Source organism: Bufo bufo, chromosome 5, assembly GCF_905171765.1.
Source record: "Bufo bufo chromosome 5, aBufBuf1.1, whole genome shotgun sequence".
Classification (NCBI taxonomy): Eukaryota; Metazoa; Chordata; class Amphibia; order Anura; family Bufonidae; genus Bufo; species Bufo bufo.
In genome coordinates this window covers 58563877-58588988 of record NC_053393.1, presented here as the reverse complement: position 1 = coordinate 58588988, position 25112 = coordinate 58563877, and the positions used below count along the sequence as shown (strand labels likewise).

Below are 25112 nucleotides of genomic sequence, written 5' to 3'. Positions count from 1 at the left end.
ACACATCTGGTTTTCATTTCCTAAACAAAGATTGCCAAACTTGATATTTGGACATATACAGTCATGGCCGTAAATGTTGGCACCCCTGAAGTATTTCTCACAGAAAAGTATTGCAGTAACACATGTTTTGCTATACACATGTTTATTCTCTTTATGTGTATTGGAACAAAACCAAAAAAGGGAGGGAAAAAGCAAATTGCACATAATGTCACACCAAACAAGTAATCACAGTGAGGCCCCTTTCACACAAGCGAGAATTCTGTGCGGGTGTAATGCGTGATGCGAACGCATTGAGCCCTCACGAAATCCTGACCCATTCATTTAAATGGGTCTGTGTACATGAGCGGCGGTTTTCACGCATCACTTTTGTGTTGCGTAAAAATCCCTGCATGTTCTATATACTGCGATTTTCAGGCAACTCTGGCCACATAAAAGTGCGGATGTGATGCGATTCTCACGGATGGTTGCAGAGAGCTGTTTATAATTATTCAGTTTTTTATTCATGAGCGTGCAAAACAAAGTAAATCGCATTGCACCCGCGTGATAAAAACAGAATGTTATAGCAAACAAAACTGAATGTCTTTGTTTGCGAAATCGCACAGTTTTCACTAAACGCATCCGCAACGCATCCTGACATAATCCAGACACGTTCGTCTGCAAGGAACCTAATAGTCTCTCCAGACAGGTTCTGTCTCTCTATTACAAGAGAACACCTGGTACATGGCTATCAATGTGCCAGAATGTACTTGTACTGGTCAGGACATTCCCTAAAAATGTAGCCCTAAAACATGACTTATCAAAGCTCTGAGCAAGCTACTCTTTGGTAACGATACTCAACTTTCCTGGATTCCTTATAGCTTATCCAGCTTTTCCTGGAAGACAAATTTACTTCCTGGAGCACAGTACAAATATGAGAGGAATCATAGGGAAAAATAATGATTAGAAATGAGCAAATTTATTGAAAATTCGATTCGGCTACTTCACCGAATTTTACCAAAAACTTGCTTTGTGACAAATTACTTCGTCACAAAGCGCATTTTTTTGTAAGTAGCTGGTGCTTATAATAGCGCCACCCCCGTCATTGTACCCCTCAGATTCTGCTTTCATACATGATCACGGCATTTGAGTGTAAAATGAACAATAATTTAAACTTACAAAATCAAACTTACCGCCTCCATTTACTCGCGACGGGACGGCCGCTGCCATCTTTCTTGAAGATCTCGTCCGAAATCCAGTGCGGCGCGAGATTATGTCGGCCGGCATGATCATGTAATCTCGCGTGGGATTTCGGCCGAGATCTTCAAGCAAGATGAAGGCTGGTGGCCATCATGAGCAAATTGAGGAGGCAAGTTAGATTATTTTTTTTTTTATATACTAGTTTAGGTTAAATCGATTCGCTGACACGAAGCACGAGGAAATTCGGCTTCTAGGCGATTTGAATTTATCCTGAAATTCAGATCAAATTCTTCGTGGGATTCGATTCGCTTAGCTCTAATAATAATCCCCAATCACTTGTCCTGTTATTGTCTCACTATATACTGTATATATATATACAGTCGTGGCCAAAAGTTTTGAGAATGACACAAATATTTGTTTTCACAAAGTTTGCTGCTAAACTGCATTTAGATCTTTGTTTCAGTTGTTTCTGTGATGTAGTGAAATATAATTACACGCACTTCATACGTTTCAAAGGCTTTTATCGACAATTACATGACATTTATGCAAAGAGTCAGTATTTGCAGTGTTGGCCCTTCTTTTTCAGGACCTCTGCAATTCGACTGGGCATGCTCTCAATCAACTTCTGGGCCAATTCCTGACTGATAGCAACCCATTCTTTCATAATCACTTCTTGGAGTTTGTCAGAATTAGTGGGTTTTTGTTTGTCCACCCGCCTCTTGAGGATTGACCACAAGTTCTCAATGGGATTAAGATCTGGGGAGTTTCCAGGCCATGGACCCAAAATGTCAACGTTTTGGTCCCCGAGCCACTTAGTTATCACTTTTGCCTTATGGCACGGTGCTCCATCGTGCTGGAAAATGCATTGTTCTTCACCAAACTGTTGTTGGATTGTTGGAAGAAGTTGCTGTTGGAGGGTGTTTTGGTACCATTCTTTATTCATGGCTGTGTTTTTGGGCAAAATTGTGAGTGAGCCCACTCCCTTGGATGAGAAGCAACCGCACACATGAATGGTCTCAGGATGCTTTACTGTTGGCATGACACAGGACTGATGGTAGCGCTCACCTTTTCTTCTCCGGACAAGCCTTTTTCCAGATGCCCCAAACAATCGGAAAGAGGCTTCATCGGAGTATATGACTTTGCCCCAGTCCTCAGCAGTCCATTCACCATACTTTCTGCAGAAGATCAATCTGTCCCTGATGGTTTTTTTTGGAGAGAAGTGGCTTCTTTGCTGCCCTTCTTGACACTAGGCCATCTTCCAAAAGTCTTCGCCTCACTGTGCGTGCAGATGCGCTCACACCTGCCTGCTGCCATTCCTGAGCAAGCTCTGCACTGGTGGCACTCCGATCCCGCAGCTGAATCCTCTTTAGGAGACGATCCTGGCCCTTGCTGGACTTTCTTGGACGCCCTGAAGCCTTCTTAACAAGAATTGAACCTCCTTCCTTGAAGTTCTTGATGGTCCTATAAATTGTTGATTGAGGTGCAATCTTAGTAGCCACAATATCCTTGCCTGTGAAGCCATTTTTATGCAACGCAATGATGGCTGCACGCGTTCCTTTGCAGGTCACCATGGTTAACAATGGAAGAACAATGATTTCAAGCATCACCCTCCTTTTAACATGTCAAGTCTGCCATTTTAACCCAATCAGCCTGACATTATGATCTCCAGCCTTGTGCTCGTCAACATTCTCACCTGAGTTAACAAGACGATTACTGAAATGATCTCAGCGGGTCCTTTAATGACAACAATAAAATGCAGTAGAAGGTTTTTTTTGGGATTAAGTTAATTTTCATGGCAAAGAAGGACTATGCAATTCATCTGATCACTCTTCATAACATTCTGGAGTATATGCAAATTGCTATTATAAAAACTTAAGCAGCAACTTTTCCAATTTCCAATTTTTATGTAATTCTCAAAACTTTTGGCCACGACTGTATATATATATATATATATATATATATACAGTTCTGTTCAGCAAAACATAGAGCATTCTTACCACTGCTGCTGTGATCCATATCATGTGTTCCTCACCAGCGTTACTCCTGGTAGTGATTAAAGTGTAAAGCCTGGATGGGGGTTTATACTATTGTGAGTCTCTTGCCTTTCTCTCTTTTTCCTAACAAAAAACTATAAAGAGATGCTAACCTATACACAGAGACATTGCCCAAACAAGGACAACCCCATCTGGAGCCTTCAATAGTGTAAATAGCCCTATTATGCTACTGGGCTCATCTGGGGATAAGATGATGATAATGCCAAGATATTACAATTATAAAGAAAGTCAGTTGAATCACCAGTACCCAGTGTAGGGTTAAATAGTGAAAACATATGCCTAGTAGGAATGAACAAACCCGTGGAATTTCAGGTTCCCTGGGTTCGACCGAACTTGAGGTCAAAGTTCGGGTTCAGGACCCGAACTTGACCCAAACTTGACTCCAAACACGGACCCCATTAAAGTTAATGGGGACCCAAACTTCACTTTAATATTTTCATTTATAACATGGTATAAGTAAGGTGCAAGGGTACGTCTTTGATGGAAGGTATGTGTCACCGAGGTTCCTGGCCTCAGTGGAGTAAGAGCCAGTGTTCATGTGTCAGCAGCAGTTGCTGTTTGACACCTAGCTATTTAGTATAGCTTAATAGCTGATCTGGGATGGCTCTTACTGGATGTAGTCAAAGTGCTGGGTGAGTGACTACTTCCCATGTTCCAGGCCGGGTCTTGACTGGCCTATTAAAAACTCAGCCGGCAGTTTCAGCCTGGTGTGATTACCTCTCTCTCTGACAGAGGAGCTCTGACAATTGCTGGATTGGGATCTGAGCTGTGTGCTAGTCTGGAGGCCTAAGTTTGGGAGGTCTGCTCTTTCCTGAGCAATGCCGATCAGGTGTGAGTTAACACCTAGGATAACAAGTGACTGTGTTGCTGTATGAACTGTTTAGGTGTGAATGAACACCAAAACTGCAAATGGACTGTCGTACTGTTTTGTTGCCATAAGTGTGAAAAAACACTGAAGTTTTTTTTTTGTTACAAACTAGTCTTTGCCTCTTTACTGCGTCCGCTTGTCCTGTCTACCAGAGCGAATCCCCACAAAGGTTATAACGGAAAATAATAGCATTCTTAAGACAGAATGCTAAATAAAATGGCCATTGAGGGGTTAAAAAAAAACCTCACCTCATCTGGTATCCTCTTCTTTCTGCAGGACCTGCAAAAGGACCTGCGATGACATCACCGCTCTCACCATGGGGTGAGCACGGTGACGTCACCGCAGGTCCTTCAATTTTCATTCAGCAGGACCTGCAATTAGGTCACCGCATTCACCACGTGGTGAGTGCGGTAACGTCATCGCAGGTCCTGCAGAAAGAAGAAGATATTGGCTGTGCGATCAAGTGGATGAGGTGAGTTTTGTTTTTTTAAACCCTCAATGATCATTTTATTTAGCATTCTGTCTTAAGAATGCTATTATTTTCCGTTGTAACCATGTGATAATGAAAAAAATAATAGTCACCCGAACACTGAAGCCGAACTTCAGTGAAAAAGTCCAAGTTCGGGTCCTAGTACCCAAACTCGCAAAGTTCGGTACGAACCCGAACAGCAACCCTAATGCCTAGCAATCAGTGGACTGAGGCATAATTGGGGCTGTGGCCTGCCCAGTGTATGGAGTACTTGTGGCAGTATTATGGAGACACTTTGGCACATCATTGTTGTATGGCTGATGTTGATATAAGAGAATGTTGACTTGCCATTTAGAAGTGAATTTGGGCTGATGCTTTTATGGGGGACTCTGCCGGCAGTGTTATGGGATATTGTTCTCTCTCTCATATGGTTCAATGTTTTATAATCTGCTGTCTGACTTTACATTTACGCAGATTATAGATAAGCATCCTTATCTAGGGTCTGAAATGGCCTACCAGAGTACTAGAGTATCATCCAATAGGCCAAGGTTCTGACAAATGAGCCTCAAAAGTCTAGCTCAAGACAATCCCATTTTGAGCTGACATTGATGGTGATCACTTACCATTATGGTGTACGGCAGAGGTCCCCAACAGGTTATCCTTTGTGATCCACATATAAATTGAAATGATGGTGGAGAGATACTTTGAACTAAAAAATGTTAAAAGGGTTCTTGGGGGATTATTTTAAATTGTCCCCCTGAATAATACTAATAGAATAATGTAAACTAAAAATAAGCCTTTCTCACGTCCATAATCCCCTGCCATTCCAATGCACCTACTGCAGTAACCCAGTGGTTTTTGTTGTTGCTGCAACACTGATGTCACCGACTGTGTCATTGGATCACTGCAGCCAATCACTGACTCATTAGGTCTTATTGATGAACTGTCCTATGTATATAATGATAACGCCACCAATTATGATGCAACTAAACATGGACAAAGCTCAATGTTTTGGACAGAAGAGCTCTCAGAATTATTTCTTCTCACGGACTCAAGGAACCCCTTATCCACCTCGGTTCTTATCTTGCAACATTTGTTGGTGATTGTCACATGTTGTACTACATAACAGAATACATTAAGCCTTTTATTTTTAATTCAGTAAAAGCTCATCCATTTCAAATGTTCCTAAATTCCATATAACAGAGGCTCATGATTCAAAAGAAGGCAGATTAGCATATCTTGTGGCAAGCTGTTTTGTATTCTTGCTTCACTAAAAGCTATTTACTGTACCTGGAGCTGTGTGCTTTGTAACTTAATTTGCATGAAAACAAAGACTAAAGTAGATTGAAGTATGGAAAAGAGAAGTTAGCAACACAGAGATTATTGTCTATTGGATATAAACCCCTTGCAAACAAATAGTCACAGTAGCAAAATCAGATTTGCTGATAAACTCCACAATGCTGAATTGCTGCAAATGTCTCCCAAGAGGTAGAACAACATACGGAGATCTGAAGCCGTAATTAACTTATCTCATTGCTTTACACTCCAAATGTGTCACTTAGGAAAGTACCTCAGTTTGTTAGACTAATATCTTTATCGAAGTAATGTACTGCACAGCAGTAAAAATAAGAGTCTTCATTCTTGAGGTAAGGTTATAAATTTCAGGGGTTCTCCTGGGCTTAAGTACTGATGAACTATCCTTAGGATAGGTCATATGCATCAGATCGGATGTCAAGGGCCTGACTATGTAGTGGCTGTGCCTAGTTATTGCAGGCTGGAACAGGGCTGCAATAACCAGACATGGTCACTTCATGGTGGATGGAGCTATGATGTTTTGGTGCTTGGTTAAAGTTTCATAGTTCCTGCAAACAGCTGATTGGTGGGATGCTAGAAGTCAGACTGCACAGCTCTGATATTGATGGTTGTCAAAATGATAGGTCATCAATTTTTAAGTCCCAGAATCACCTTAAAGATGTTTAAATTATTTCTTCATCTTCCAGTAAAGCCATTTATCAGTTGTCTTATCAAGCCAGTTCCTGTCCTATTAGGGCTGTCAAAAATGGATTGCTTGGGACCTCCTTCTATTAACCCCTTCTACCCCGGGCCAGTTTTCGCCCTTCTGCCCAGGTCATTTTTTGCAAATCTGACATGTGTCACTTTATGTGGTAATAACTTTGGAACACTTTTACTTATCCAAGCCATTCTAAGATTGTTTTCTCGTGACACATTATACCTCATGATTCACAATTTTTAAAATTTCAATTTCTCTGCTTTTAAAACAAAAAGTGATACATCTTAAAATATGTATTACTTAACATTACCAACATGTCTACTTTATGTTGGCATCATTTTGTAAATGCCATTTTATTTTTTAGGACTTTAGAAGGCTTAGAATTTGAGAAGCAAATCTTGAAATTTTTAAGAAAATTTCCAAAACCCACTTTTTAAGAACTATTTCAGGTCTGAAGTCACTTTGTCGGGCTTACACAGTAGAAAGCCCCCCAAAATAACCCCATTGTAGAAACTACACTCCTCAAGTTACTCAAAACTGATTTTAAAAACTTTGTTAACCCTTTAGGTGTTCCACAAGAATTAAAGGAAAATGGAGATGAAATTTCTAAATTTCACTTTTTTAACAGATTTTCAATTTTAAACAATTTTTTTCTTTAAGACATCAAGGGTTAACAGCCAAACAAAACTCAATATTTATTACCCTGATTCTGTGGTTTACAGAAACACCCCACATGTGGTTGTAAACTTATGTAAGGGCACATGGCAGGGTGCAGTAGAAAATGAATACCATATGGTTTTTGGAAGGCAGATTTTGCTGGACTGGTTTTTAGACACCATGTCCCATTTGAAGCCCCCCTGATGCACCCTACAGTAGAAACTCCCAAAGAAGTGACCCAATTTTGGAAACTAGGGGACAAGGTGCCAGTTTTATTGGTACCATTATTATACTTTATAGGCCCAAAATATGTTAATTTTGGCATAGTTTTTATTTATTATACAGTGTTCACCTGAAGGGTTAGATCATGTGATATTTTTATAGAGCAGATGATTATGGACGTGGCAATATCATTACGAACGTGGCAATACCTAATATGTATAATCTATGTTTGGCACAACAGAGCCACAAGGGGTCTTTTTTTTTGCAGTTTTTTCCACATAGGCTTCTATATAGGACTTTCACACTAGCGGCTGGGGACTTCGGCTGGGGACTTCGGCAGGCTGTTATGGCGGGTGAACAGCATGTCAGATCCATCCTGCCGCTAGTTCACATGTGCCCACGATGTGCCATTATAGTCAATGTGGACGGAGCGGCAGTCCGGGGGCACACGTGAACTAGCAGCAGGACGGATCCAACAGACTGTTCACCTGCCGGAACAGCCTGCCGGAGTCCCCTGCCGCTAGTGTGAAACTAGCCTAAAAAAATTAAATTAAAAATAGAACACCAGAACTGCTTGCAGAAATGCTATGAAAAACATTTAAAATTCAATAATGTGTGCGATGTGAGGCTAAAACCAACTTGTTTAAGAGTTGGAGACTTTTATGTAATTTTTTTTTTACAAATATTTCTAACTACTGTAGATCTGGTCTATAGGGTTATAAGGATATAAGTAGGCTTTATAGGGTCCAAAGCAATGTCAACAATGATAAGAATTTGAACTATAGTAATGATTATGTCAGTGGGAACAAAAGGATGATTATGGTGGCATTTAGTAGATCTTCTGCACAAAGAAGAGCTCACGTAGAGGAGTTAAGGCTTTAGACTGGCCGAACATCGGCCAGATAATCGCTAATAAGTGCTCATATGAATGCTTATTAGTGTTTATCTGCCAGTGTAAAGGTGCGGCATGTAAATGCACTGATAAAAAGGTGCTTGGTGGGAAGGAACACTTCCTTCTCGACAATTGCCTGCTAAATTGTTCACTGTAAAGGGGTCTTTAGAAAGCCACCAGTGTAACAAAGGAAAATAGCTTTCTTGCCCTTCTCATCCCTTGGAAGCTACACCATCTGCTATTGCTACTGTGGCTGCTATAGTTATGACTATATAAAGGCATATCAATACAGAGTGCGGAGGTGGTCGTGTGCTGCATAAGAAGAATAAATATAATATAAAGATAAATGCTATAAATAGCACATAGATTTTGAATTGGGAACCACTATAAAGAGTTGTACTGATCTTTACAATGCAGAAAGATAATTTGCCTTTTATGTAAATACTATGTAAATTCTTTGAGTCGTATCTGTACTTATTTCAAGGTCAGTTTTACCTCTTTTGTGAGAATTGATGTACACTTATATGTTTCTCTCATTTAAATGTAGGTCAAATATTATGTTTACAATAGATGTATGAAAATATAGCAATCATTCTTAGCTTTTTCGACAAACGTATCCTTCTGCTCTTCTTGTCTATTTTAATTTTCCATTTTTCTTTTGTAAATTATATTTTATTCAAAAGACTACAATACAAATGATACAATCTTGTTTGACAAATATAATATGCTAGTACAGTCTCATCCAATGCAACACAGTTGTGTAAGGTAGGGAGTAAAAGGGCAAACGAGGGGGTATTCAAGAAAACTAGCACAAATGATGGGAAATTGGGAAATTTGTAGAAGAATTCTCATTTCCAAGTAGTTCAGTGCTAAATTAGCACAGAATATATATATACATTTGCCCTTAGTAGGGAGATGGGAAAAGGCCGCTACCAAACACATCTGGCAATGCAGCGGTATATTTCCTGCAGAAAGCTACCGGCTGATCATTGTCTAACGTAAATATACCAATGATCACCCTACAAAGAGCAGGATGCTCATTTTCCAGTGATTGGTAATTTATTCAGCATATGAAATCAATATGACATAAAATTGTTACATTGATGCAGATTCACAAACTTTTTTTTGCAAATTTTCTAGCACCATGTGGAAGCCGATCTACAGGATCAGAAGGGACTGTGTTATCACCAAATTATCCCAAAAACTACAGTGTGGGCCATAACTGTGTGTTCTCTGTAGCTGTTCCTAAGGAGTTTGGTGAGTAGTCACTTAAGCTGATATTTATAAAAATGCATTTAATAAACATTAAAATAGTTATTAAAACTCAATTTCACCAGCAATGTTCTTATTCCTGAAGGACTAAGAGTACAAATATAAATGCAATATGTAGAGTTGAAATAATATTAATCCCTAATGTTTTGTCATGGTCCCTATGGATCTAGTAAAAATCAGTGGTAAAATATTTAACTAACTCCATCCATTGGTAGATTGTTTGTGGGTTGAGGAGTCTCCCTGACTCACAAATAATGGGTAAACATAATTAAATATCCCTGTAAGGAAAGCCATCAGATTGTAACACGGTCATATTTTAGCTTCCCATAGTAACTTGTCTGGTTCAGTAGAGTGCTGTGGGAAATGGATGCTGCAACTGTTATACCCACATTATAAGTGTGTCAAGTAGAGATGAGTGAATTTTTCAAAAGTTCGATTCGGCTGATTTGCCGAATTTTACAAAAAAAATTGCTTAGTGACTAATTACTTTGTCACGAAGCGCATTTTTTTGTAAGTAGTGGGTGTAATGACAGGGAGCTGCAATAGCACCGCCCCATCATTGTACCCCTCATTTGCCGCGTTCATACATGATTGCAACATCTGAGTGTAAAAACTATGTAAAATTAACAATAAAAAAAAATTAAATCAAACTTACCACCTACAATTGCTAATTTGGCTTCGAGGCAAATCAAAGGTATCCTGAAATTCGGATTGAAATCCACTTTGTAGGATTTGATTCGCTCATCTCTAGTGTCAAGCATACCTTAAATTGACAACAGCTATCTGTCCTGTTTCCCCAAAATATGTATGGTCTGCTTGAGAATGGGAAGAGGGGAATAAGTAGCTTATCCTACCATAATAAATGGTTTCACCATGTTGAAATCCAGACAAATTCTTTTTCTCTCGCAATCGAGTGGGAGTTGGAGTTTTCAATACATGTTAGATGCCCGAATGAAGCACTTTTGTGAAAATGTGGGGGTGAGTGAGGGTCACTGGTGTGGATAAGTGCTACATTATCAAGCCTGTGTTGATATCTTGAAGGTTTTTGTAACTTATGAGGGTTAGCTCATTTAGCTTAATGTTGGATTGAACCAATGTTATGTGGACTCTTTCCCATGCTTTTGAGTATGACTTTTTAATATTATTGAATAAAGGATATTTTTAAAGTGATCATAGGTCTAGTTTATAAAGTTAGGAAAAATTTAAAGGGAATGTGTCATCAGAAAATGACCTATTCTTTAAATCACATTTTTATGTTAAACATATTTTTTAAGCATTTTTGATTAATATTTTTAATTTTCCATGTCAATATCTATATTTAAACAAAAAACATAAAATCATGAAGTTTTTGCACTGGCCACTAAGCCTTATAATAGGTACTACTTCTTAGTTTTAATGTTTTCATTTGGTGGAACCACCTCAAATGATCCTGCTGAAGATGTTTCTAGACTTCTGCTTTTTATGATACAGTTGTGGACATGGGAACCTGATGTATCCCAGCAAGCGGCACACCAACAAAGTAGCCTTTTAGCATTTATTTGTCTGAGAAAGTCTATGAGCATGTAAATGTATAGTACAGACCAAAAGTTTGGACACACCTTCTCATTCAAAGAGTTTTCTTTATTTTCATGACTATGAAAATTGTAGATTCACACTGAAGGCATCAAAACTATGAATTAACACATGTGGAATTATATACATAACAAACAAGTGTGAAACAATTGAAAATATGTCATATTCTAGGTTCTTCAAAGTAGCCACCTTTTGCTTTGATTACTGCTTTGCACACTCTTGGCATTCTCTTGATGAGCTCCAAGAGGTAGTCCCCTGAAATGGTTTTCACTTCACAGGTGTGCCTTGTCAGGTTTAATAAGTGGGATTTCTTGCCTTATAAATGGGGTTGGGACCATCAGTTGCGTTGAGGAGAAGTCAGGTGGATACACAGCTGATAGTCCTACTGAATAGACTGTTAGAATTTGTATTATGGCAAGAAAAAAGCAGCTAAGTAAAGAAAAACGAGTGGCCATCATTACTTTAAGAAATTGGGAAAACTTTGAAAGTAAGGGCTATTTGACCATGAAGGAGAGTGATGGGGTGCTGCGCCAGATGTCACAGGACCTGAACGCAATCGAGATGGTTTGGGGTGAGCTGGACCACAGAGTGAAGGCAAAAGGGCCAACAAGTGCTAAGCATCTCTGGGAACCCCTTTAAGACTGTTGAAGGACCATTTCAGGGGACTACCTCTTGAAGCTCATCAAGAGAATACCAAGAGTGTGCAAAGTAGTAATCAAAGCAAAAGGTGGCTACTTTGAAGAACCTAGAATATGACATATTTTCAGTTGTCTCACACTTGTTTGTTATGTATATAATTCCACATGTGTTAATTCATAGTTTTGATGCCTTCATAGTCACGAAAATAAAGAAAACTCTTTGAATGAGAAGGTGTGTCCAAACTTTTGGTCTGTACTGTATATGTCAAGAGACTTGCAGTTGAACCTTATCATTACTAAATTCCTATAATGGTACCCAACTCAAATTGATTGCCCTCTTTTAATTTTAATATTTTTGGTACAAGATAAATAAATATGTCTACACTGACATCATTAGCAAAATGTTGATTTGCATTTTTAACTTCTAGGAGTATACTTTCATCATGTTTCTCAAAAGTTGAGGGTTATTCTAATATAATAAAATAAATTGGAGGTACATGAATAAATATCTCTTGTAAGAATTGGAGAAAAGCAGAAGCTAACACATTTTGTCAAATAAGATTTGTATGTTGTATCAAAATCATTATGTTGATGCACTGAGCCACAATTAAGGATTATATATCTGTAACGTGTCAACGTGACAGATTTATAATTCCGTTCATATAAAGTACTATTTACTTCTGAGAAGATGTGCTTGCTCTAGCTTGCTTCTAATCTTTTTTTGGGGGTTTTAAAAAAAGATGTGGCCAAGCTGGAGATTATCCTAAATTTAAATTGGATTTTTATTTAGATGTTTAATAATATTGAGAATGAAACATATTTTACCTTTTACTGTGCCTTGTATCAATTTTACAATTTGTATTTGTAGCTGGCAAATCCTAATAATTAAAATTGGCCTCACAAGGAACAATCTCCTAAATCAAGAGACAGGGAAATCAATGGGTGACCATGAAAACATGGTCCAGTGACTTTTCAGCAACAATAATTAATAATGTGAAGTTTCCCATTGTAGACCTCTCTGTTTTATCTTTGTTAAGGCCATACACATTAGATAGAAGTTGGTTGGTGGTTGAACAGCTGCATCAACTGAACATCTGGTGAACGTTGCTTACACAGACACAGCCATACACATTGTAGTCCATATTGGTCATAACATTTGTTCAAACTGCCCATATGTGTCCAGTGAAACTGGCTGATGGATGAATGATATTTTGTTCAAAAACAATCTTTCTTTGAATGAAATATTTTTTTGACCGTCGGATGAAAATATTAAACTTTTATTCAAATGATAATAGTCTGTCTGTCAGTCATTGAATGGCTACAAAAAAAATGATTCATTGTTTCACCTGACAAAGGTTTGTTTTGGTTGAAATCATCGATTTTGATCAACTTTAGACTGGGTATGGCCACCTTGTGATATGACAGGGCATGAAAAAAATAATTGCTCTAATCAAATAACCATGTTTAAGGGAAAAGACAAAGGATTGTTATTTTTTTTATTTTTTTTTACTACTTAGTATTCAAGTGTTTTACTTTTTTGTTGACCAAAGTCATCTATAGGATTTTACATTTATTTTGTAGGCTGTCACCATTAGGGCTAGTTCAAAATTTGCTCACTGTCATAAGATCAGACATTTTTGTTTTCCTTTGGCTTAAGATGAATTCCATTGTAAACATCAGCTCTGTTTACTGTAGATGTCAGTTTCTTTTCAACTTTTTGTTGCAAAAAATTGAAGTTGCTACAAAACATTTGATGAAACCTGGCATGTCTTCAATGGAAATGATTATAAACCAGATTTTTTGACATGTGGTTTTGCCTAACACTGCAGTGTTTTTCTGTCTGATAGGGCCAAGTGCATTGATATTAAAGAAGGCCCTTATTCTCTGTCTGTTTTCCTATAAGTTCTGTGGAAGTGAAGGGAAATGTGAATAAAGCCTTAGTGGTAAGGATGAGTTCAACTGAATATCACTTTGGTGCTTGAATAAAATTATAATTTTTGGTCAAAATGAGGTAAAAAGTGGCTGACCTCTCTAAGGCAGCTCTGTATAGCCATATGTCACCTATAACAATAGCGCATTAGGAAACTAGGAAATGAATGGACTTTCCAGAGGAATAAAGTGAAACTGTACTCATTGCCCAAAAAATGCACCAAGAAGGATTTGTTGAAATTGAATAAAACCTCTAGCCTTGATACAAGATGAGATATAGTTGGGCATGGAAGCATGCAATTTCTGTATGGTGTCCTGCTGAACACATGGCATCAGGTTGCTGAAGCTGGCATTACAACAGGTCCTATAAATGCTTGATTGGTGATAAATTTGCCAATCAGACAGAATATGAAAGTGTTGCAATCTGGTGGAGACTTTCCTTGGAAACCCTTGCTGTGTATAAGTGAACAATATCCTGATGAAAAAAAGCTAGTTGGAAGCTCTGCCATGAGAGGTAACACAAGTGGCCGCAGGATGTTCTGCATATATAATGAAGCTGTTAGTGTCCTTCATATCACTACTAGAGGTGACTGGCTGTCGTATGTAATGGCTCTGCAGATCATCACACCAACAGTTGGGGCAGTGTGTTCCTCCAAAGCAAAGGTAGAATTGAAGTGCTCACCATGAGGCTTCCATACTTGGACCCCACTGGGCTCAGAGTCTAAATAGGACATGGATTTGTCACTAAAGATGACATAGTTTAGTCCAGGTTTTTCATTCATAACACCATTGCAAAAGAAGGTGGCTATGGCTGGCTATCAATGACAAGAAAGTTAATGGATTCCATGATACCAAATTTCCTTCTGCTAAGCACATGGAAATGGTCTGGACAGCGATGGGTATATGTAAATAGGTGGCACATGTGTCTGGACGGTGGACAACAAAATTGTGGGAGTTGCTCATGCTTGTAAGTGGATCAAATAATTCTCTATACTGGGTGTGTAACTGGGCCATCCTTAGCCCATGTGCATGCCTATATGTAACCACCGCTCCCAACACCTCTTAACAGCTGGGTCACAAAGGCTTAGATGGTGGACAGTTCATAAAACAACTCTCCTACCTTTCTCAGTCCAATGATGTGCCCCCTCTCAAAGCATATCAACTGGGCAAAATGTCTTCAAGTGCAGTGTAAAGTCACATCTAGCAGTCAGCAATCTTTTACCAAGATGTGCACTACCTAAAATAGCCTCTGAAAGCCTTTTTATAGGAAAGATGGGCAAGACTTAGTGTCTAATCAGACCACGCCTGTAATCATTTATATATCTTGTGAGAAATATCTAAATGCCAGGTTTTGTAGCAATCTGACATTTCTATCTGGGTGAAATATTTTGTCAATGAGAGTATATTAATACTATATTATCCATTGCCTTAAGCACAGGAAAAGATGTCAAAAGTGTGCTAAGAAAATGCAATGTATAGCATCTGGAATGTAGAAGTACCAATTAATTGAGATGACTGGAGTTATTTTAGGTCAATGTTGTTTATGTTGCAAAATTGAAATTGGAAAAAAAATGGACACACAAGATGAGATACAAGACATGGAAATATTTCACAAAAACAAATGTAGAATGCTTGGCCTTTAACCCCTTAAGGACTCAGCCCTATTTCACCTTAAGGACTTGGCCATTTTTTGCAAATCTGACCAGTGTCACTTTAAGTGCTCATAACTTTAAAACGCTTTGACTTACCCAGGCCGTTCTGAGATTGTTTTTTCGTCACATATTGTACTTCATGACACTGCTAAAATTGGGTCAAAAAAGTGAATTTTTTTGCATAAAAAAATACAATTTTTACCGAAAATTTTGAAAAATTAGCAAATTTCAAAGTTTCAGTTTCTCTACCTCTGTAATACATAGTAATAACTCCAAAAATTGTGATGACTTTACATTCCCCATATGTCTACTTCATGTTTGTAGCATTTTGGGAATGATATTTTATTTTTTGGGGATGTTACAAGGCTTAGAAGTTTAGAAGCAAATTTTGAAATTTTCAGAAATCTTCAAAATCCCACTTTTTATGGACCAGTTCAGGTTTGAAGTCATATTGTGAGGCTTAGATAATAGAAACCTCCCAAAAATGACCCCATTCTAGAAACTACACCCCTCAAGGTATTCAAAACTGTTTTTTCAAACTTTATTAACCCTTTAGGTCTTCCACAAGAGTTGATGGCAGATGGAGAAACAATTTTGAAATTTCTATTTTTTGGAAAATTTTCCAATATAATAATTTTTTTCCAGGAGTAAAACAAGGGTTAACTGCCAAACAAAACTCAAAATGGGTTGCCCCGATTCTGTAGTTTGCAGAAACACCCCATATGTGGTCGTAAACTACCGTTTGGCCGAACGGGAGCACATAGAAGGAGGGGAACACCATATGGGTTTTGGAAGGCAGATTTTGCAGGACTGGTTTTGTTTATACCATGTCCCATTTGAAGCCCCCTGTTGCACCCCTAGAATAGAAATTTCAAAAAAGTGACTCCATCTAAGAAAGTACACCCCTCAAGGTATTCAAAACTGGGTTTACAAACTTTGTTAACCCTTTAGGTGTTCCACAAGAGTTGATGGCAGATGGAGAAACAATTTTGAAATTTATATTTTTTGGAAAATTTTCCAATATAATCAATTTTTTCCAGGAGTAAAACAAGGGTTAACTGCCAAACAAAACTCAAAATGGGTTGCCCCGATTCTGTAGTTTGCAGAAACACCCCATATGTGGTCGTAAACTACTGTTTGGCCGAACGGGAGCACATAGAAGGAGGGGAACACCATATGGGTTTTGGAAGGCAGATTTTGGAGGACTGGTTTTGTTTATACCATGTCCCATTTGAAGCCCCCTGTTGCACCCCTAGAATAGAAATTTCAAAATAGTGACTCCATCTAAGAAAGTACACCCCTCAAGGTATTCAAAACTGGGTTTACAAACTTTGTTAACCCTTTAGGTGTTCCACAAGAGTTGATGGCAGATGGAGAAACAATTTAGAAATTTCTATTTTTTGGAAAATTTTCCAATATAATCAATTTTTTCCAGGAGTAAAACAAGGGTTAACTGCCAAACAAAACTCAAAATGGGTTGCCCCGATTCTGTAGTTTGCAGAAACACCCCATATGTGGTCGTAAACTACTATTTGGCTAAACGGCAGGACATAGAAGAAGGGGCACGTCATATGGTTTTTGGAAGGCAGATTTTGCTGGACTGGTTTATTTACACCATGTACCCTTTCAAGCCCCCTGATGCACCCCTAGAGTAGAAACTCCACAAAAGTGACCCCATCTAGGAAACTACAGGATAAGGTGGTTGTTGTTTTGGGACTATTTTAGGGGTAAATATGATTTTTGGTTGCTCTATATTACTCTTTTTTGAGGCAATGTAACAAAAAAAAATTCTAAAATTGTTTCTACATTCGCTATTTAGTTTTGTGGAACACCTAAAGGGTTAACATAGTTTGTAAAGTAACTTTTGAATACCTTGAGGGGTGTAGTTTCTTAGATGGGGTCACTTTTTTGGAGTTTATAGTCTAGGCTACATCAGGGGGGCTTCTAATGGGACTTGGTGTCAAAAAAAAAACTGTCCATCAAAATCTGCCTTCTAGAAACCATATGGAGTTCCCTTCGTTCTATGCCCTGCCGTGTGGCTAAATAACCATTTATGACCACATATGGGGTGTTTCTGCAAACTACAGAATCAGGGCCATAAATATTGAGTTTTGTTTGGCTGTTAACCCTTGCTTTATTACCGGCAAAAAGGATTCAAATGGAAATTTTGCCCAAAAATTGGTGTTTTGGCACCGTTTTTATTTAATATTTTTAACACCGTTCATCCGAGGCGTTTGGGCAAAAGTTATTTTTATAGCGACGACTTTTACGCACGCGACGATGCCCAATATGTATGGTTCTCAGACTTTGGAGACACTAAGCAGGCATCCTAAAAACTGCGGCCCTCCAGATGTTGTAAAACTACAATTCCCACCATGCCCTGCTGATGGCTGTAGGTTGTCTGGGCATGCTGGGAGTAATAGTTTTACAACATCTGGAGGGCCGCAGTTTGAGGATGCCTGCACTAAAACTAATATTTTTTTGGGATTTTTTTTTTTCCGTGTCTCCAAAGTCTGAGAGCCATAGTTTTTTATGTTCTCTAGTGGACTGTTGGGGATTATAAAAATTTTGTACTCCATGGAAGTGTGATACTCCCTGAAGCAATCGATAACGCAGAGGCCCGGATGATCGGGGCAAGTGTCACACTGAGTAGTGGTGTCCTTCCGTATCCCCCTCCTGCGACACACTCTGCACTTTTTTTGGGTTTGTCCCTTCTTTCCAGTATGGGGGACGATCCGGGCGCCTCCAATTCCCGAGGTACTCTGGCCTGCTCTTTCCCGGTCTGAAAAGATCAGGTCCTTGAGGACTGCCTCATAGAATTGGAGGAATGTCCCTGTGCTGCCAGCGCTTCGGGATAGTACAAAAGAGTTGTACATGGCAACCTGCACCAAGTAGACCGCAACTTTTTTGTACCATGCCCGGGTTTTGCGCATGGCGTTATATGGCGTGAGGACTTGATCAGAGAGATCAACTCCTCCCATATACCGATTGTAGTCGACGATACAATCGGGCTTGAGGACCGTTGCCGCGGTACCTCGCACAGGGACAGGGGTGGTGCTGTTACCGTGGATTGTGGACAGCATAAGGACATCCCTCTTGTCCTTATACCTGACCAGCAACAGGTTTCCACTGGTAAGTGCACGGGTCTCACCCCTGGGGATAGGTACCTGGAGGGGGTAGGCAGGGAGGCCGCGTTGATTTTTCCGCACGGTCCCACAAGCGAACGTGGATCTGGCGGCAAGGGACCTGAACAAGGGAATGCTGGTATAAAAGTTGTCCACGTACAAGTGGTAACCGTTATCCAGCAGTGGGTACATAAGGTCCCACACGAGTTTCCCGGTAACACCCAGAGTGGGGGGACATTCTGGGGGTTGAATCCGGGAATCTCGCCCCTCTACACACGAAATTTGTAAGTGTACCCTGAGGTACTCTCACAAATTTTGTATAGCTTCACGCCATACCTCGCCCGCTTTGTGGGAATATATTGGCGGAAACTGAGTCTCCCCTTGAACGCAACGAGAGAATCATCAACCGCGACCTCCCTTCCAGGTACGTAGGCCTGCTGAAATGTGGCCCCAAAGTGATCGATGACCGGCTGTATCTTATACAGCCGGTCATAGGCAGGATGACCTTGGGGTGGACATGCTGCATTATCGGAATAATGCAGACATTTCCGGATGGCCTCAAACCGGGGACGTGTCATGACCATACTGTACAGTGGGGTCTGGTATAGGACGTCCCCACTCCAGTATTGCCTGACACTGGGTTTTTGGACTAGACCCATATGCAGCACGAGGCCCCAAAATGTCCTCATCTCGGCTGCACTGACCGGCGTCAAGCCACCGGGTCTAGCCAAAAATGAGCCTGGGTTTTGAGCGACGAACTGTTGGGCGTACAGATTCGTCTGCTCCACCATCAGATTCACCAGTGGGTTACTGAAAAAAAATAAAAAATAGTCAATTTCAGTAAACCCCACTGTGGGAATCTGGATTCCAGGATTGCCAGCAAAATCCGGAATCTCAGGCTCAAAGTCCACTGGGGGACACCAGCTAAGTTCATCGGCAGGTGGACTTATTTGGTGGGCCGGGAAACCAGTACGAACCCCAGGGCGGCTCGTACTAGGGTGGGCCACAGGATCCCTAGCATGTGGGGCCCCTGGCTCCGCCTGGCGGCGTCTCCGCCGCCTTGGTGGCTCATCGTCATCAGATGATGATGAGGAGGATGCGGATGATAAAAGGAACGTGGGGTCATCCTCATCCTCACTGGGGCTCTCAGAGTCGGAGGCAATCTGGGCGTATGCCTCCTCGGCCGAGAACATCCGGCGGGCCATGGGTGTGTGTGCGTGTAGGTGTGCGTGTGTGTAAACCTTTATTATATGTGCGTGTGTGTGTGGGCAACGGGTGTTCGCGTACTAAAAAAGGCAAAAAAAGAAAGGGCAAGTGTTAGGAAAAAAAAAAGTTCAAACTTGCTGATCAGCGGTACAACGCTGATCAGCGGTCGGTGGGGTGCGATGCGCTAACAGTGGACGGACGCTAAAAAGTGACGGCCAGTCAGCGCACGCAGAAAAAAAAAAAGTGGTGGTAAGGGGGCTGGTGGTCAGGGGAGGGGGGGGCTGGTGGTGGGGAACGGTGCCTAACGGTGCCTCTACCTCACTGACCCTAACCTACCTGGGTGGCGATGGGTGCAGGAGGGTGAGGGATGCCGACTAGGGGTACACAGGAGCTGGTTCTGGACGGTGCTGCACGGTCAGGGTCCTGGACAGGAAGAGGAGGGGAGAGAGGAGCGCAGGAAGTTTGAATCTCGCGCCTCTCTCCCCTGCACCAATCAGCACCCTGGACAGCAGGCATCAGCACCAGGGCCAGCACCGCCTCTCCAAATCCTCGGACTGCGATAGGTGGTGTATAATTACGCCACCGATCGCAGTCTTTTTCCGGTTCATCGGGTCACAGGACACCCGAATGGACCGGAAACGCAGAAAACCGCAGGTCTGAATTGACCTGCGGTTTTCTGTGATCGTCGATGCGGGGGGGTCAAATGACCCCCCCCTGCATTGTTACGGGATGCCGGCTGAATGATTTCAGCCGAAATCCCGTTCCGATTAACCCCTGGGGCGCCGAAATGCCGATTTCAAGTTAGGACGTTCCGGTACGCCCTGAGTCCTTAAGGACTCGGGAAATAGGGCGTACCGATACGCCCTGCGTCCTTAAGGGGTTAAAGATGATGCTTGTTATTTTAATTTGCAATGCTATCATAGCAGGTCATGTTGGGTTGACACCTATTCCAATGTTAATGTTGTATCTTATTATATGTTTCCATGTATTACATTTCTCCTAGTGTTAAGACACAAAGGCATTAATCATACAGATGTTATTTTTGTAAATGCCAAGAAATGTCATCGGTTGAGACCCATTAGTAAGCAGAAAGCATACTGTGCCCAATAGTTTTGTTTTCAATATGATAGCTATATTAAATCAAACATTTGAGTTCCTTTAAAGATGATCATGGGTGACTTTTTTTTTACATTTTAAATACATACATCCTTAATATGAAAAACTGTGAAAAAGACTATAAACAGAAAAGGATTGCTTGTAATGCCACAGATCTAGTTTGAAAAAAGAGAAGAAAAAGCACGGGAAATATGCTAGAATAGATACCCCCCCCCCAAAAAAAAAAAAATAATATACAGTACAGACCAAAAGTTTGGACACACCTTCTCATTCAAAGAGTTTTCTTTATTTTCATGACTATGAAAATTGTAGATTCACACTGAAGGCATCAAAACTATGAATTAACACATGTGGAATTATATACATAACAAACAAGTGTGAAACAACTGAAAATATGTCATATTCTAGGTTCTTCAAAGTAGCCACCTTTTGCTTTGATTACTGCTTTGCACACTCTTGGCATTCTCTTGATGAGCTTCAAGAGGTAGACCCCTGAAATGGTTTTCACTTCACAGGTGTGCCTTGTCAGGTTTAATAAGTGGGATTTCTTGCCTTATAAATGGGGTTGGGACCATCAGTTGCGTTGAGGAGAAGTCAGGTGGATACACAGCTGATAGTCCTACTGAATAGACTGTTAGAATTTGTATTATGGCAAGAAAAAAGCAGCTAAGTAAAGAAAAACGAGTGGCCATCATTACTTTAAGAAATTGGGAAAACTTTGAAAGTAAGGGCTATTTGACCATGAAGGAGAGTGATGGGGTGCTGCGCCAGATGACCTGGCTTCCACAGTCACCGGACCTGAACCCAATCGAGATGGTTTGGGGTGAGCTGGACCGCAGAGTGAAGGCAAAAGGGCCAACAAGTGCTAAGCATCTCTGGGAACTCCTTCAAGACTGTTGGAAGACCATTTCAGGGGACTACCTCTTGAAGCTCATCAAGAGAATGCCAAGAGTGTGCAAAGCAGTAATCAAAGCAAAAGGTGGCTACTTTGAAGAACCTAGAATATGACATATTTTCAGTTGTTTCACACTTGTTTGTTATGTATATAATTCCACATGTGTTAATTCATAGTTTTGATGCCTTCATAGTCATGAAAATAAAGAAAACTCTTTGAATGAGAAGGTGTGTCCAAACTTTTGGTCTGTACTGTATATATCTTCCCCCCCCAAAAAAAAAAAAATGCAATGGAGGAAATAAGTTATTGCATTTCTAACATACAGTCAGGTCCATAAATATTGGGACATCGACACAATTCTAACATTTTTGGCTCTATACACCACCACAATGGATTTGAAATTAAACGAACAAGATGTGCTTTAACTGCAGACTGTCAGCTTTAATTTCAGGGTATTTACATCCAAATCAGGTGAACGGTGTAGGAATTTAAACAGTTTGCATATGTGCCTCCCACTTGTTAAGGAACCAAAAGTAATGGGACAATCGGCTTCTCAGCTGTTCCATGGCCAGGTGTGTATTATTCCCTCATTATCCCAATTACAATGAGCAGATAAAAGGTCCAGAGTTCATTTCAAGTGTGCTATTTGCATTTGGAATCTGTTGCTGTCAACTCTCAAGATGAGATCCAAAGAGCTGTCACTATCAGTGAAGCAAGCCATCATTAGGCTGAAAAAACAAAACAAACCCATCAGAGAGATAGCAAAAACATTAGGCGCGGCCAAGAGAACTGTTTGGAACATTCTCAAAAAGAAGGAACGCACCGGTGAGCTCAGCAACACCAAAAGACCTGGAAGACCATGGAAAACAACTGTGGTGGATGACCGAAGAATTCTTTCCCTGGTGAAGAAAACACCCTTCACAACAGTTGGCCAGATCAAGAACACTCTCCAGGAGGTAGGTGTATGTGTCAAAGTCAACAATCAAGAGAAGACTTCACCAGAGTGAATACAGAGGGTTCACCACAAGATGTAAACCATTGGTGAGCCTCAAAAACAGGAAGGCCAGATTAGAGTTTGCCAAACGACATCTAAAAAAGCCTTCACAGTTCTGGAACAACATCCTATGGACAGATGAGACCAAGACCAACTTGTACCAGAGAGATGGGAAGAGAAGAGTATGGAGAAGGAAAGGAACTGCTCATGATCCTAAGCATACCACCTCATCAGTGAAGCATGGTGGTGGTAGTGTCATTGCGTGGACATGTATGGCTGCCAACGGAACTGGTTCTCTTGTATTTATTGATGATGCAACTGCTGATAAAAGCAGCAGGATGAATTCTGAAGGGTTTCGGGCAATATTATCTGCTCATATTCAGCCAAATGCTTCAGAACTCATTGGACGGCGCTTCACAGTGCAGATGGACAATGACCCAAAGCATACTGCAAAAGCAACCAAAGAGTTTATTAAGGGAAAGAAGTGGAATGTTATGCAATGGCCAAGTCAATCACCTGACCTGAATCCGATTGAGCATGCATTTCACTTGCTGAAGACAAAACTGAAGGGAAAATGCCCCAAGAACAAGCAGGAACTGAAGACAGTTGCTTTAGAGGCCTGGCAAAGCATCACCAGGGATGAAACCCAGCGTCTTGTGATGTCTATGCATTCCAGACTTCAGGCTGTAATTGACTGCAAAGGATGTGCAACCAAGTATTAAAAAGTGAAAGTTTGATTTATGATTATTATTCTGTCCCATTACTTTTGGTCCCTTAACAAGTGGGAGGCACATATACAAACTGTTGTAATTCCTACACCGTTCACCTGATTTGGATGTAAATACCCTCAAATTAAAGCTGACAGTCTGCAGTTAAAGCACATTTTGTTCGTTTCATTTCAAATCCATTGTGGTGGTGTATAGAGCCAAAAATGTTAGAATTGTGTTGATGTCCCAATATTTATGGACCTGACTGTAATTGTAGCATTACATTGAAAAGTCACAAATTATGGTGTATGCTACATTTTATTGAAAACTTTGGCGAGGTTTAGTAAGAAGGGGTAGGACTTTCCATGGAAAAACTGATTTTGATGCAAATTAAAGAAAGCATAGATTGCAATTTTTAGCAAGGGGTTTTCAAAACATCATTTAGTCCATAATAGATCATAATCCAAATTTTCATTGTTCTTAGAACCTACATATATCCAAAATTTCTGCTCTAAAACCTGTGAGGGGCTCCCTTTTGTACCAAATCTAATTTTATTAAGAACTTAAATTATTGTATCTCTTATAGAGTAGACCTAAGCTGCACAGATAACAATTTAATTTTAATCTGTTGTATGGATCTTAGGGCTGCATTGCGAGAAGCTAGGTGCAATATTTATTTGGAGAGCATTAACTGATAAAGACTAGATTGCACAAACTAACCCCATTATATATTAGAAATTTAAATTAAAAATTATCTGATCTGATCAATAAATAAAGTTAAGTTATTTGATAAAAAATGGTCACATTTCAACGAAGTTGCAAGAGGTTCCTAAGGAAAGTTTGGGGTATAATTTTTATTGTACTACTATGAAGTTAGCATTTTGGATGGGGGTCACTCTTTCTCTATGATTGTCGAACAGGACCCTATCAGACACATATATAAAAATACTCTAATTTTTATAGATAGTGGATGGTACATTATCTGGGGAAAAAAATTCATCCTTGAAGCCATGATGAGTTCTATCTTTTATTTAAAGGTAACAATCAAGACCTTTTAGATCTTAAGATCCTTAAATAAGGCACACATCCTTATATATCTAAAGTAGAAGTCAGGGAATCTTTAGAAATCATCACCATTCTGCTAAAAATCAGATAGCTGGTGAACTGTTCCCCTGCCTCAGAAACATGAACAAATGCTGTACTTGAAAATTGCCTTCTTTATTGATTTTCCATGATATGAATCAGCCTGATTCATGGCATTTGTTGAAAATTGCAAATTAATTCTACATTGCTTATGTATGAACCAGAGTGGAGATAATCTTATATCTGGAAATGCAGTTTGCTCACTGGGCTCTGGACTGCAGTGCCTGGGGAGATTACTTATTTAGAATATATGCCTCCATGGTGCTCATTTGATATTTTTTGCCTACACACCATTGAGCTCACTGTTTCTGCTGTGTACAAATAAGCAGATGGGTTTGTAGATTCTTCTCTCCATGAAGTTCTTCTAAGACCCCGCTATGCGCAATTCTAGACCTGTTGAAGCAAATCATAGTCTTTCACTGTAAGGCAGCAACCGAGAAACATTCATTGCAAAAATCAAGTTACTATGTCATTTAGGAAAATAAGGTTCTGCCTACTCTTCTGGGATTGTTTT

General features: G+C 40.1%; 1 protein-coding gene across 1 annotated transcript in view; it reads left to right on the top strand.

Moving 5' to 3' along the window:
- CSMD3 (CUB and Sushi multiple domains 3) overlaps positions 1-25112 on the top strand; it is a 1177406-nt gene that overhangs the window by 598564 nt on the left and 553730 nt on the right. The window contains exon 29 of the mRNA XM_040431881.1: positions 9490-9606. Coding sequence (XP_040287815.1) covers positions 9490-9606 — 117 coding nt within the window. The remainder of the gene's footprint in view (positions 1-9489; positions 9607-25112) is intronic.